The 15,830-nt window shown below is 38.4% G+C and overlaps 1 protein-coding gene across 17 annotated transcripts; it reads right to left on the bottom strand.

The window, feature by feature from the left end:
* Nucleotides 1–379: 379 nt before the first annotated feature.
* On the bottom strand, nt 380–14,611 carry LOC116247972 (cyclin-dependent kinase G-2-like). Of its 17 annotated transcripts, none has more exons than XM_050076221.1 (13): nt 12,854–14,611; nt 12,602–12,730; nt 9,668–9,803; nt 9,468–9,556; nt 8,645–8,765; nt 8,439–8,545; nt 7,589–8,268; nt 6,782–6,867; nt 6,565–6,611; nt 3,866–4,264; nt 3,500–3,586; nt 873–1,047; nt 380–781 (listed from the first exon to the last, which is right to left on the bottom strand). In XM_050076221.1, exons 1-7 carry the CDS (start codon nt 14,281–14,283, stop codon nt 8,151–8,153), a joined length of 2,130 nt encoding a protein of 709 aa, XP_049932178.1. In that variant the 5' UTR covers nt 14,284–14,611; the 3' UTR covers nt 380–781; nt 873–1,047; nt 3,500–3,586; nt 3,866–4,264; nt 6,565–6,611; nt 6,782–6,867; nt 7,589–8,150. The 17 variants fall into 17 exon arrangements, with proteins under 17 accessions (XP_049932178.1, XP_049932183.1, XP_049932189.1 ...); XM_050076226.1 differs by having other exon boundaries at nt 873–965; XM_050076232.1 differs by having other exon boundaries at nt 873–957.
* Between the last annotated feature and the right edge of the window lie 1,219 nt (nt 14,612–15,830).

Below are 15,830 nucleotides of genomic sequence, written 5' to 3'. Positions count from 1 at the left end.
GATGTGACAAACGACGGGATGAATGCACCGGAAGTGATTACAGCGAACAAGATATCGACCACTTTTTAGCAACAAAATTTGTCAAAAAGCTTAAATTAAAGTCAATAATAGACAGACACGGCGCATTGACATTTTAGTTTGGTAAAAATTTTGACCGTTACCAGTTTACAACAGAACACCCAAGTCCGTTTGTCCATGGTTGTACTGCTTGTTTGAAACATCCCCCTATAGAAAGTCGTGAGATAGTTATACGGATAAAGTATTCACCAGATATGGAGATGGTCACCATTAGAGACGATTCAGAGACGGTTTCTGTAAGTCGGTCTACTGGACAAAAAGTACGACATTTTGAAATAAAAGCAACTTGCAGAATATATACTGAAGCAAACCAGCGGGGAACCTGCAGAATAATTCATCTCAATTGGTTCACACTTTTCAGCATACATTTGACAAGCCCATTAAATGATCCGAACAAGATGGAAAGCAGACAGCAAATCAAGTCCAGCTAGCGATTATCCAGCAAAGCAGCACCAGCATCGTTCGAAATGCTGCTTGAGCAATAATCAACAGGTAGAGAATATGACAGAGCCAGTCCACATGAACATGCATACCATGTGCTAAGCCTCAAACTGCCGTCAAAGTTCCAGTACATAACATTCCCCACTTCTTTCTCACAAGAACAGCCGAACGAAAACATATCCAACTTGAAAGACCTCAGCAGACAATGATCATGACGACCAATGTAATTCGCTTCACAGTTCAAAATAAAGTGGGGCAGTACCTACACGTTACTACGTTAGACTTGAGGCATACTTTAACAGATTAAAAAATGAATGCCCTTAAAGAGGACTCTCAGGCCTAGTGAACGTAACCTTGAAGCTAAAGGAGAAATTTTGAGTGCAGTAGTAAACGCAGAGGCACCTCCAGGCATATAACTGAGTGTACTGGTAGGCGCACCTGCAGAACTGAACATCACAAATCAAATGTAGGAATAACAGGTCGCACCAGGCAATTTCTTTACTGGGAGAGGATATCAGCATCATCAAACTGAAAACAAACAGACATTAGATAAAGATGAGACAACAAAACCAACAAGGTACCAACAAAAGCAAAAAAAAAACTTGTCGGAAAAGTGACTGGGTTCGTGAAGGGAAAACAACAATTGGCTGGTGCAGCATCGTACAATAGAACATGAATGTCATTGAGACAACATAACTGGTAAAATACACTTAGTGCTATTAGACATCTACATCCAGAATGCCAATCTAAATTCAACTTCTCAAGCAGCTCATCGTTGGAGGTGAGAATCAGTGCATGTCATTATCCACTACATAATTCTTCTAATAATGAACATACTGCTAGATTTGCACTTCATTTGCACGCAACTTTACTTTGTTCACTGCTTGTTCTGTAAGTAGACGAATGGGACCCACACAGAAGTGGATAGTGTATTTAGATAGCTACACCTCATTCTGTTGCAAACGCTACTGCATAGGTCATTTTAATTTAGTTTCCACCCATGCCCGTAAGAACTCTGCAGCCATGACTTTTGTTCAAAAGTCAAGCAATTTTTTTTTATTTCTTCTTATTTTAGATCTGAATAGGGCAAATAATAATTATGCATATGTGTATGCATAAGTAAACAAAGACTATATGTGCACCATTTCCATTCCGTCAAACCTGAACCATAACATATCTGTCCGCACCAGAATGGGCAGCGCATTATGAAGACCAGCCTAATCGACTTAGCAAACTAGAGAGGGACGTTAATATCACATAACAGGCAGATGTGGGCAAGAAAGAATCGGTAGTGCATAAGGCTGGTAACTACTTGAAAGGGACCCAGGCAACCAATCCATTCAATCTGAATGGGCTACATTTCTCTCTGAATTCCATCAGGTAGGCTGTCATGATGTGCACATTATGTTAATTATTTCCTTAAGTGCTCTCCAAATCAACAGTGCACAATATATCTTAGATATAACAGCTCTTGAAAACTGATCACAACACTTTGATTATCAGGACACAATTGGAGACAAGATATAACCTTTGAGTAACTTGCTTCAATCGGACACTTCCTTCACAGGAAGTCTTCCCTGATAGTTGATTGATGAAGGGGGCATATGAAACCAACTTTTGTCCATAACATGAAAGCTGATCAAGTTTTTCCATCCATCACCCAAAAGAAACAAGAAAGCACAACAAGACCTAAGATCTGCACAGAATACTTGCGTAACTGTTGCAAGATCTGGCACCGTTAACTATGAGTTTGTAGGTAAACTTGCCCATCTCTTTACATCCACCACCCAAAAGGAGGGGGAAAATCAAGCACAACAAGACCTAAGATCTGCACTGGATTGCATAACTGTTGCAGCATCTAGCAAGTTCATGCCCAAATACTAAATCCCATGGAACAAACAAATTGAAGCATCATAAGTGTTAAAAGTTAAAACCAGCATATAACACGCATATTTGACATACATAATTTGACATATCTCATCATTAACCATGCATTTGTAGGTACACTTGCCAGCTGTGCATTAATCAATCTATCAGTTCCCATCAAAACTGTAAAACAATTATTGAAAAGATCATTTTTACTCATAAGAACACATTCCAAACCTTCGATACTTCACATAGAGAAAGTAGTGAGAGCTTCATACACTTTCATAGTTCCAAGGAAGCTTGGTATGCTATAAAGCCTCCAAAAGTCTACTTTATTGTTTTCTGCTATTGTCTTTGAGCTCAACTAACCACCTAAGTTGTGATCATAACATACTTTAGAATTTAGACAACATAGGTTAGTAATAATATCGACAATTAGGTAGGGACGCCATCAGGAAGGTAGTATGGGCCAAAGAAAGCAGAACATCTAATAAGGGCAGGCAGAACAAGTACTAGCATAGTATTAGTATCTTGATTGCTCCACCAACTATTTTTATTCATTTCTCTTCCATTTATGAGGAAAAAATGAGGATAGTTCGACAATCCATATGCTGGAATGAGAAAAATAGCTCTGCACGCATTTGAACAGCTATGGAGCACACCTTGTCTTCCGACAGACACGTTACAGCAACTCCACAATCAAACAAAAAGACAAAAAAAAGCTTTTTTCTTAGCATACATAAACAAGTTGAGCTCAAGCACAGCTTGTGGAGACAAGCTACAAGCCCAGCATGAGTTTGCTTGTATAAGAAAAATACATAGTTTCTTAAACGTCACATTAAAAGTTTAAACATGTATTTTTATATAAAATATGAACAATTACAATTACATTGCATTATATGATAAGGTGTACGTGCATCAACTACTCCATAGGAGTACAACCGAGACAAACACCACACTAGATTGTATTCATCTTTAGCAGATAAACTTGCCCAAACGAGTGTACAACCATGACCAAGTTCATCTTTATGCATGGTCCGTATTATCTATTTGGAACAACCAGATATTGCAACAAGATTCATGAATGTAATATCAATTGAGGAAATGAACTCACAAAGTTTGAGATGATCATGACCTTGGTTGCAAAAATCTTGACCAGTCAGCTGACTAATTCATGCACCTTATTCAGTTATCGACCAACCTGTGCTTCACACCAGCAAGCAGTTGGTCAAAATAGCAGTGTTATTAGATGTGTAAGATTTGAGGCATGAATTGTATTATGCCCAAGTTTTTCAAGAAAAAAAACAGCATTGAAGTGGCTGTATGAAGCATATCATGACCTCATGCATGTGCTTCACCGAGTGAAGTGCATGCTTCACGTAGCTTCACACCTGGTGCCTGAGGCATAGCATACATCTCATGCATGGCTTTTATTTTGTGAATTATAATGGAAAAGAAAAGCAAAACTGTGTCCATCCACCTTTTCACAACGGCAGGTTAAACTGTTCATCGGCATAGAGGAATGCTGTGCACTACGAACCCATCACCGGCAGCATTTCTCCAGGTATGCCACTGGCCGAAGCTCTCCGTCTCTCTATATCCTGCCAATTTGTTAGAGTCTAGTCTCCCTCTCTCTGCTCCCATTTCTTCAAGACTTCTCTGTCTCTCTCCCATCCTCCATCTCTCTTTTGAAGTTCTCTGCATGGGTGTCCAATGACTCAATCTGCTTTCTGTTGATTTCTTTCTCAATATGCTTTTTTTGAGATATTTGTCGCTGAAACTGTTCTTTGTCTGAATCGATGTCTGCATGCCAATGTGTTGGTGGTCCACGAAGGAAGGATCTTTCTTTGAGTAGATAATGTCTCTGAAATCGGTCGTTCTAAAAAATACAGATATTTTAAACTTGGGGAAAAGAAATGGTTAATGATTAAGCTGTTCGCAGTGCAGTTCATGCGAACATAACTTGGTCGATTCAATCTCATGATCAAGCAAATATAGTCAAATATTCAGTTCCATATATACTATTGATTTTCTGCAACCTGCAACAAGGATGTGAGATTTCATTGAAGAAATGGTGGACGTTTGCAAGCATGCTTCAAGCTGGATAGGCTTGGCCTTGATTTTGACAATCACAATTTTCTTTCCTGCAAGTCAACTATGCTTGAGAATAGCATTACAATTTACATTGCAGTTAGTTTTTAGGGTTTTTTTTTTCAATGTCGAGTCAATTCAAGTGATCAACTGATTGTAACAACTAAAACAGACCGACAGCTCACAGAAGAAACAATACACGAAAGCACAAGCCAAAGTTTTCTTATGTTGTTGTTTATTTGGTTATTTACTTAGTGTGAAATTCCAAACCCTTCATATAGAGTGAGATGACAACAGCAATAATAGAACCTCACTTTATGTGTGCAACCAAATGTATATGGTCATAAAGGTACCTCCCAAAGTTCATCTACAGTGGTGTTTTAATCCTTAAACCATGTTCACTTATACTTTTGATAAGTTGGATTTGTTGCTAATTGACAATTTGACACATGCAATAAATCCACCTCACTTGTGCTGCAATTGTGGGTCTCAACGCCGGACTTTTCAAGTTGCTTCATCAGGAGAACAATCATGAGATTATGAAAATTGCTTTTGTGTGTGTGTGTGGACATATCTATCTTCGTTAGTTTTTCACATAAATATGTGTTTATTTGTTTATAGTCGATCAACTTGAACCAAGTTAGTACTAGTCTCAATTAGTCTTTTCAGGGTCTTCACCAACCTGAATTCAACTTTCAGTTTTCACCTCTTAGACCGAAACAGGCAAACCGGCCCATTTTGGGAATAGACAAGCCTCCTACATTGTCAAAGGCATACCAAGGCACCATGAGGAAAAACAGAATGCACGTATTAATCTCTTGTCCCAAAAATTCTTCTTGATGTCAGGGGTAAAAAGATAAATGTTTGAGTGTAAGAAAATGGCTTCTACATCCCACACTGCAGCAGCAAGCATTCTCTAGAAGGAAACCAGGCCCAGCGCTGTGTATCTGCCTCCAATTGTTACGCTATCACTGCCCAGGTGCTCACCTTGTTGAAAAAGAAATGCACAAATGGCTCGTCTATGCCCCCATAGGCCCCAACCCTTGGTTGGCCAGTGTATTTGTCTTCTTCTTTCTCTTTTTCTTTCTACCATTTCCTCTTCTGCCACTAAGATCGAGTTTTTTATTTTTGTTCTTATGAAATTTGAAAGTAGGTTTTTTAGTTTTTATTTTCTTCTTCAATTTTATTTGTTTTCATGCTGATTTCCTTTGCTATATTTTGTTTACATTGTATGTGATTTTACATTAGAACTCCGTCTGAGTGTACATATATACACACAAGGGTACCTACGGTTACAAGTTATAACTATAGGTATCTGATACTTTGTTATGCATCTAATCTCACATTGACTCTAAATTGTAAACTCGTTCTCCAGGCCTATTATAGAGGGCGTTCACATCCATTAAAATTTTGATTCTTGAACCAATTAGTGTTATCAAGCATTTCAGTTGTTTTGTTGTCGTAAGTTGATAATTATAGGTTTTCCATTGAGAAATGTTTGTTTTATGTTGTTAATTTTAACAATTAGCTTACTTATTAGGATTTTCAGACCACTTAATCAGTCTAGTCCACTTAGTCTCCAGGCTCAACCCACCACCCAACATAACAAAGTCTTTCTTTGAGGAGGCCGATGAAAGAAACAAAATGGAGAAGGCAGTCACACCAACCAAGAATATAGGGCCAATAAAAGAGAAAAACAAATGGTTGAGTATGAATTCCTCCTCAATATAGTTTCACCTTAACTAATAGAGTCATCTATGTGCAATTATCTTTGATTCACAAACATTTTCATAATATATCAACCACAGGCACTTATCTTTGATTAACAAGGTCTTAAGCAAAACGGGTCAAGAAATAAAAAGCTCCTTGGCTTAAGGACCTTAACAAATGATAGATTAACAATCTACGACCAGGTCGAATATTTTTTATCCAAAATATTTCCTCATGCGCAATAAAAGAAACCAAGTCAATGATCAGCAAATGTCATTCATAAAATTAATTAGTTGATGAACTTGGCTATAGTACAAATTTTCATCTGCTAAATGAACAAATTCTCCCTCAAAAAGGAAATAACTGAACCAAAAATACCTATAAGGAGACTGGTATCAGAGTTGGAGCGCTCACAACCAAGGTTTCTATTTTGATCCAAAACATTTCCCCATGCGCGATAAAGGAAACCAAGTCAATGAGTAGCAAATGTCATTCATAAAATTAATTAGTTGATGAACACGGCTCTCAGTACAAATTTTCATCTGCAAAATGAATAAATTCTCCCTCAGAAAGGAAATAACTGAACCAAAAATACCTATAAGGAAACTGGTATCACAGTTGGAGTGCTCACAACCAAAGTTTCTAATTGTTCTGAGAATTGAAGAACCTGCTTGCTTCGTACTGCAGTAACATTTGCATAAGTGTCACGACAATTCAATGATTGCTAGATGACAGCATAACAGCACAATAACAGAATAGGTGAAATGCAGACTTGAGTTCCAATATTAATTTGCCACCAAAGTAGATGTGATGAGGCTAAGGTGAACTTGAAAGTGGATAGCATAGATAGCAAACAGTCAAACCAATCCATATTCCAAAGTCTCCAAGATAAGAAGCTACTGTAGACCAGATCTCCAACACCATAAAGATTGGCACCGCATATAAAACCTGGTATTTGCTTCAGCAGCTTGCAAGCGAAAAGACAAATAATACAGTTCACTACCAACTATTCAAGAAAGTGAAGTTTTGGCATCTCGAACCACCAGACAAAATTCCATTAATATTGATTGAAAACGCTTATCAATTATTTTACAAGCTGGTCTACAGTTGAGCATGCAGAAAACAGGTTAATGGAAGATAAACAAGCTTCGGTAAGCTTCCTTAATTCATATATAAAAAGAGCGTGTGACACCCTTCATTAGTCCATGTAACTCCATATGCAAAGGAGAGGTACATAACCATGATCCACATCCACAGAATTTCCATTGCACAGGTAAAGTGATTTGGACAAATACATCTAAAGATGACATTTGTCATATATCCCACAAAAATCACTCTATAAATGAAGAGAATACCATTTCCATCACTGTGTTATATTCCACAGGATCAAATCAGAAATTACCTTTCCACTGGTATTTTTTGTTCCAAATCTGCTGGCATGAAAAGCAAAGAATTTCCCCCTCGCCTCACACCAAATGTCTCTTGCAAACACAATGTGGAAATTAAAAAAACATGTGTTGGAAGCAAAATAAAATATCCGAACATATATTCATTAATTGAATGTGCACCGAGTTTCTCAAGAATGTTACACTGTGTCAGAAAGAAAATATGTTACACACAAAAGGCTGTTTCCACACCTTGTTATCCAAGCTAGGTACGGGGTGCATTTCCTAATGACCTCGGAAGCTGAAGGCCACAGATAGACCTGCAACATACTAAGAAAAGAGTATATTGCCTTTACACATGAAGTTTCATCTTTGATGCTTGCAAAAGTCTAATATGAGCAACCTGAAAATGGCGCACAGAGGTTCATACAACTTTGCATGCTTGGCAGGCATCTCCTTTTCTTATTGGGGGCACCACTTTTGCACCATCTCACCTCAAAAAAATTCATAGTGGAGGGTTCCCTTCACAAGGAATTGTTGTGTGTCAAACTGCTTGCAGTTTGGACTCAGACAGATCAGCTAGCCGAATAAGCTGGCAGCACGCAATAGCGGTCCCTGCTGCAACCCTTTCTTCCGAAGCTCTTCCTTCCGCAACTCTTCTAAAGGATCAGGGCTCTTCTTAAATTTAAACAATCTCCTGACATAGGAAGGGAAAAATTCAAACTGTCAAACAGCTAATTCAAGCGGGTAGCAATTTTCATAATCATACAAGTTTAATCCAACTCACTTTAGATCAAACATGGTCAGAGTCAGACAAACACTGACAAGGGCAACGTATTCAAAACTTGCAGAATTCAGAAGTAATACCTGTCTTGAGCATTTTGAGAGGGAAAAGTTGGCATAAAACTTGGGTCCTTTGGTTGAGGAGGCTCAGTGAACCATTTGTGCTCCAAAGCATCATCAGCTGTTATCCGCTGTGCAATTATGGAAAATTATAAAATGTCACTACCTGTAATCCAGTGCTCACAAAGAAAAGAAACAATAATTTAGGAGTTCATACCACACCAATTTACCTTTTCAGGGTCATAAGTAAGAAGCCTATTCAGCAGATCAAATCCAGCATCTGAAAGTGTTGGCTTCCCAGAGAAAGAAGTGGCTGTGAATTTCGGAAACTTCTCACGGAGCTTATTATACCTGAAGAGGCACATCAGTAGTCAATCCAATAGGCAAACACATAGTCAAGCTGGGGATACGAGTATGTCAATTGTCAAGGTTGTAAACTTGATCACAAAACAAGCAGCCAAAATAGGAAGCTGGACACAGGTCAGTCAAGGCCCTAAAAGGACAAATGGGGGCAAATCAGTCTCAGTCTACTAACTAAAAATAATAATTAGGAATAAAAAGAGAAAACCTAAAGTGATAAAGGTATATATACATATATATATATGTATGTATGTATGTATGTATATATATATATATATATATGTATGTATATATATATATATATATATATATATATATATATATATATATATATATATATATATATATATATATGTATGTATATATATATATGTATATATATATGTATACACACACACAACATATATATACAGGACATTGGCCGTAACAGCCCTACAGTCCCTCGCACAGGAGCCCGGTACAAGTGAATCACGGCACATGTGTGATAAACTGCCCCATGAAATGCATTGGGCATCGGTGGTTTGATAACCAAGAGTACAAGATCACAAACAATTACTTTATTGATGAAAATAAATCGAATAGGAAACAAGAAAAACATTCGAATATACACCTGATTCAACAGGTTAAAAGATTGCTGTGCAGATGAAGTTCTTAGAACACAAGTCACAAACCTAAAACAAGATAGCTACTTACGGTTGTCTGACAAAGTTGCACTTGGCACCTGGCAATTTGGCATATCCTGGCCATATTTTCTCATTGGGTGTGCCCAAAATCCTGAATATCTGCAAGCAAGCAAAACCAGGATTTTAATCTTCCGGACAAAATCAAGACAACACCAAAAGCATAAATCATAAATGAAACAAAATAATGCATATGCATTACTCATTTGTTACCTTGTCAAGCTGGTCAGTTTCAGTTTTCCCAGGAAATAGTGGTTCTTTAGCCAAAAGTTCAGCCATTATACATCCCAAAGACCACATATCAATAGCTGTCGAGTATAGCTTTGCTCCCAGTAAAAGTTCTGGAGCCCTATACAAGTCAGCAACAATACACATTTGTCAGAATGCAGAATCAAGAAGAATGAGGCCTCTATGTTAGAGAACAAAACTGGATGACTTATAATATAGATCTTAATGGACATGATAAACAAACAATGGGTCCTTTTCTTCCAGAAAATATGGCATGAGAAACAAATACACCAGGCCTGTACCATTGACGAACCAAGATTGGGATCTAAATCCCATACATTCGCACCATCAAGAACCAGGACACAACAAAGACAAATTCCACAATACAATATTACATCATCTTCAATAAGAGAAAGGTGAAATTTAAAAAAAAAAAAGAAGCCTCCAACACTAAGAGAACACTAAAAAGTGAAAACATCATTCTATGTCTTGATCACTGAAACACGTGAGCAGCAGGAATCAGCACACCCTGGAAACCAAGGGACAAATAAAAAAATGGTCCAGCAAAAAAAAACGATTATATTAAAATTACAGAAGTTGAAGCACACAAAAGGAAAATTTACTCATCTTCATTTTCTTAACGAGGACATTCCCATTTTACCAGTTTTGCTTTTTTTTTTGGAAAGAGAAAATGATAAATCACTCTTTCAATACTAATGATTGAGAAAATGGAAACTAGGAGAACCGAAAATGTTTGAGCATGTCCCAAGAAGGGTAAATGAGAATATTGCAATCATATATGTTCATGTTCCCTTTCCCGGTCCATGGACCATGATCAAACATCAAAATCTTTTCAGACCAGAGAAGGAAGTGTAACTTCACTATATGTACCAAGCCAAAGACAGAAGTTGTACCCTCATCACCTTGTCACCAATCAGGTGGAATCAGACCTTAGGCAGCCAGATTATTTGAAATTATCAATGACAGTGATACTTACAACATAAAATCCATTTGGCCTAGTACTTTCTAGTTAACACAAAATTACAAAGAACCACAAAGCCAATGTATGCCCTCAAAGGGTTGGTTGGTTAAAGAGAGTTTTATTAAAACTATGAATAACTAATAGAGAGGGAGAAGGAAAGAGAGACAGGGAGTGAAATATTTACGATGAAGTAGCAAGGTTACCTTTGGAAAATGGAAAAGCACTACGAATATGTGAATGTCTGCAAACTTAAATAAATAGTGTAGCTATTTAGATCCTAACCTGGGCCCCAAGGCTACCAAATTGAAGCATCGACACATTACCACTATGCTTTAGCCGACTGGCAATCATGCCTTGTGTAATTACATATATTGTTAACATCGTATTCCATTTTGAAACTTCACATGTTTGCAAGGCTTATGAGAAACCTCTTCACATGGAATCAATCTCATGATATCAGTACATGGAAATTCTGATTCATACTTCCGCAAATTATAATATCTACAAGAAATTCAACTATTTAAAAACACAAATTCTTGTGTAATTACATATATTGCTTACCAGATGATATCCATATTGCTCTTAACCAGCTCTACATTCTTCACAATCACTAAAATTTTAAAGTGAGTGGCTTCCTAACTACAACCGTGATGATTCCATCAGATCTGAAAAGCACAATCTTCATTCAAAGTCACTCAGGTAGTTGCCACTCAAACACAAACCATTATATTATTCCTAGTTCACATCCCAATTGGTATGAAAAACCCAGCAGCACGCACACATGGAGAGACAACTACTCACTTGAATGGTTCGCTCATAACAAAAAAGGATAAAGAATAGGTGGACCAAGTTACAAATTGACAGCGAATAGGTGGACCAAGTTACAAATTGACAGCGAATCAAACACCTAAGTTAGCCTCCAAAATGTTGTTACAGAGGGAAAGGGCTCTACCAACCGCAGGTCCACAAAGAAAAAATTTAGCCACATCTTTCTTCATGGATAACCAGATCACATCACAGCAGCAGGAGGGCTCTACCAACCGCATGTCCACAAAGAAAGATGTTAGCCACATCTTTCTTCATGGATAACCAGATCAGATCACAGCAGCAGGGGAAATTCCACCTTTTCCAAATTTTTAATGTAATATTTATGAATAATTTTGCATGTCGTAGCACAAACTGACCTGTCGAAACTTGACAACTTCACTATGCCTTTAAACATTTTTCATTCTAGCCCCTAAAAATAAACAAGCGACACAAAGTATTAAAGGCAGTGCAGAGATACAAGCAAACTTGGAACTTGGAAGCTGCAGGCTATGCACCAACTTGACATGACATGTTCACAATAATGATGCATAAAGACACAGAAATAACATAAGCTATGTCCCACCAGCATTAAATCAGTGGAAACAAAATCTTGAAAGCTTTCTTATGAAACAAACGTTAAGGAGAATAAACAACTAGGAGGCCAGTAGCTGGTTTGTCCACATAAGAAAATTTCAGGTTGGCAACATTGTGATGAAGAATGAATGAAACACACAACAAACTTAAGAAATAAGCAAAAATCCTACTAGTATAGCAAACAGACAATAAAGTTTGTGCCTGCCTAGGATTTCAAACTTTAATAGGCTGTCACTATTACACGGCTATTTTGATGAAGATAACCAACTTGTATAAAAAGTAGGGTTCTAGCTTAACATAGTTTAGCTACGAACGAAAGAAAAAACTAGCTCAGAATTGGGAAACAAAAAGAAAGTCAATATCGCCTTGTAATCCCATTACACGCTAGAGACAGATTGTGATGGGTTTGTAGGGAGTTATTGGCAACTAGGATAAAGCCTTCCTTCACTCTTCAGATAGAAAGCAACACGAAATTCTCAAAAAGGATGGGGCAAAAGATCTGATAGGAAGTATTAGAACAAGAGCATAGAACATACCTGTACCAAAGAGTGACCACCAACCGGGTATACTCTCTCAATGGGCTACCATACTGCCGAGCCAACCCAAAATCACATATTTTCAGTTCTCCACGATTATTCAGCAGAAGATTCGATGTCTTCAAATCCCTGAACAGTTAAAACAATGTAGGTTTTATCATATCAAAATGTTCAAAAAATAATCAATGGTTGAAATTTTAACAGCTACAGTAGAGCGTACCAGAAGTCGACATATCAAAGATTATGGAGTACCTGTGGAGCACCCAATTATCATGAAGGTATTTAACACCCTCCAAAAGCTGCCGCATGAGGCACTTTACTTCACTAGTACTAAAAGGTTGCTTCATTGTCTCCATCAATGCTTTGAGATCATGGTCCATATACTCCATCACCATAAATACACTGTCAAGGTTGCTGCCTACTACGACTTCCTTAACATCCACTATGGATGGATGATGAAAGGAAAGCAGGATATTTATCTCCCTCAAAGAAGTGAGTGGAAACCCTTCTCTTTCTTTCTCCATCTTCACTTTCTTCAAAGCCACAATCTCCCCAGTCTTCTTATCTCTGGCCCTGTAAACCACACCATAGGTTCCCTCGTTTATCCGGTTTAACCTCTCAAATTCATCGACACTCCTACACCCTTGTAGCATATTGATCTTCCTAGATACCGAAGTCTCGGCGGTTATAAGCACATCTTTCTTGTCATCACCACTGCCAGCATCGTCGACACTAACATCCTCATCCGAATTAGACTCCAGTCCAGATTGCCCTCCCTCGTCACTTTTATCAACCACATGATCCTCGCCATCTACTTCCATCCGATCACTTGCATCAGCTGCATTTCCGCGCTCATCCCGATCATCTACCTCTTTTTCGTCACTGCTACTAAGGGGAGCATTCAGGCTCCGCTCCTCATCGGAACCAGATAGTGACCTCTCTCGCTTACCGTCCAAACGTCCTTCCCTGAGCTCCCCAAGTTCAGGACTCAAACTGCCCTCCTCTTCTTCCATCCTTTCCGCACTCTTCTTCCGCTTAGGGATGCTCTCTTCGTCGTATGCGTCTTCACCGTCGAAATTGTTATCGAACGCCCACCTAGACGCCGAAAGAACCCTAGTTGGGGCGTAGTCATCATCCTCCTCCCCATTGTAATGGAAATCAGACGCCTCTTCACCTGAAGCTTGCTCAGTTTTATCCTCGTGATCAACGGCTGCCCTTTCTTCATCCACCGACAGGCTCACCGAACCCACCACGCAAGATTTTGATGGCACCTTCTCCTCCACATCCCAAATAATCGGAGAGTACTTCCTCTTCTTAACCTCCACCGAACATGGCTTCGGCGACAAAGAAACCTTCGCCTCCGTCGTCTGAACCTCACGATGCGACCCACTACCCTCGCTTCCACTCGATAGTTCGCCGGGCTCCCTATCAGCCTTCCTATCCGAACCACGGCTGCCACGAGACGACGAGGAGGAGGACAGCGAAGAGGAACGGTTCCGCAAAGACACGTAATCCTGCTCCTTCTGCTCAACCTTACCGTTCTCCCTCCGGGGAGGAACTCGATCACCGTCCTTCCACCCACCACCAGACGACCCGTGGCTCCGACGGTGCTCGCGATCTCGGTGCTGCCGGAAGCGATCCCTGCCATAATCCCGCTGACTCCTGTGTCGGCTCCCCTCCATTACAAACCCTATAATGTTTAGAACAAAACCACGAACCCACTTCCAAAAATACAGCAAATAACACGAACCCTAGAGAGAACCCCCAAAGTCGAAGAAACCCTAGCAGAGAATAAACAATCAACAACGATGGACGAAAAAATAGCAGAAAATCCCTAATCTTCAGAACATAAGAGCAGAGAAGAAGCCTGAATTGGATAAAGAAGAAGGAACCGTCCGCCCAATATCTCCCCTCCCACCGGAACGAACGTGAACGAGTCCAGAGAGATGAATGGGCGCCAGAAAGAAAGAAAGAAAGAAAAAGGAAACTTCTGCAAGAGTCGCGACGGATAGGGGTGGAGTCTACGCCGGGGTTGTCTCGAATTTTAAAGGATTTCTCAAAATCCATCCCCAACTTGTGGTCAATTGATAAATCTACCCCTCTTTTTCCCTATCGACATATTAATGCTTGTTTTTGGCTTTTAATTCTAAAACCGTCTTTCCCCGTATCACGAGGCAAGTACTTATTATAAGTAAAAATTTGAATATTAACCCGTAGAAAATTTGTGAATCTGGGCTACTCTACTTTTTAATGTATAAATTATTCTTTTTAAGTCAACAAGTCATGCAACGTACGAAATAGACAATTAGTTTTCAACTTCATCCTTTGGTTTATATTGTGCATATAATTGTGATATACTGCTAGCTATCTTTGTTGTAACGTAGATTTAAGGGTCCTAATTGGTGATCTGATCTTTGTTAATACCAAAGAGTTCGTATTTAAACGTTGACATTTATCATGCATTAAAAATACTTTGTTCATGATAAGTTAGCTCCAAAACATTGTTTTGATGAATTGGTTTGCATAAAACATTAGGTAGTGAGTGCAAAAAAATGCACTTGTGGATTGGACAGAAGCTTGGTGTAAAGCTCCAAAACTTTAATGAGTTAAACAAATTCCTCCATCCTAGTTGGATTGAACATAAGGTTGATAATTGACCCACATAATTGTTTCACAATAATGTCAATCATAGGTTTTAAAGCAAGTGTTTTTCGTACAAATGCTATTAGAGTTATGTGCCTTTTTTAGAAGTTAACATTTCACTTCCAATATTCTGTAAGAAACATTTAAATTGTTGCAACGAGACAAAATTAAACATGGGTTGATCATTTAATACATAGACTAACACATTTTGTTAATTATTTGTTGTATGTGATTACAATGAAACAGTCAATTTAAAGTGATTACAAACAATCACAGTTATTAAACTTAAAATATATCAAATAACATGGATTTTGTTTTTTTACAACTTCTAAATCATCAATTGGCTAAAACGAAAACAATATAGTTTTGATGGCGTGTGTGTCGTCTCCCTTCAGTTTCTCTTAGTCAAGTAAGTTAGGGTCACTCATCGACTTTCATGGAAGATGGTGTAGAACACAAAAACCACCGGTTAACATTAATATTATATGGTAGTTTATCATATTAAATCGTATACTGATTTGAAATCAGCACTTTGTGGGGCTCATTAAAAAAGCAATGGATTTTGGTACTGTGTAAAAAATATAGA

This window comes from Nymphaea colorata, chromosome 2 (assembly GCF_008831285.2).
Source record: "Nymphaea colorata isolate Beijing-Zhang1983 chromosome 2, ASM883128v2, whole genome shotgun sequence".
In the NCBI taxonomy this organism is placed as follows: Eukaryota; Viridiplantae; Streptophyta; class Magnoliopsida; order Nymphaeales; family Nymphaeaceae; genus Nymphaea; species Nymphaea colorata.
This window is presented reverse-complemented; position numbering and strand designations above follow the sequence as displayed.

What these genes read in the sequence shown, in the direction of transcription:
- LOC116247972 (XM_031620475.2), bottom strand. Translation starts at nt 14,283, where the DNA reads ATGGAGGGGAGCCGACACAGGAGTCAGCGGGATTATGGCAGGGATCGC. An exon ending in GTGGTCACTCTTTGGTACAG is followed by an intron (nt 9,804 to 12,601) that starts GTATGTTCTATG and finishes TGACTTGTATAG; the next exon opens with GGCTCCAGAACTTTTACTGG. An exon ending in TTACTTATGACCCTGAAAAG is followed by an intron (nt 8,546 to 8,644) that starts GTAAATTGGTGT and finishes ATAATTGCACAG; the next exon opens with CGGATAACAGCTGATGATGC.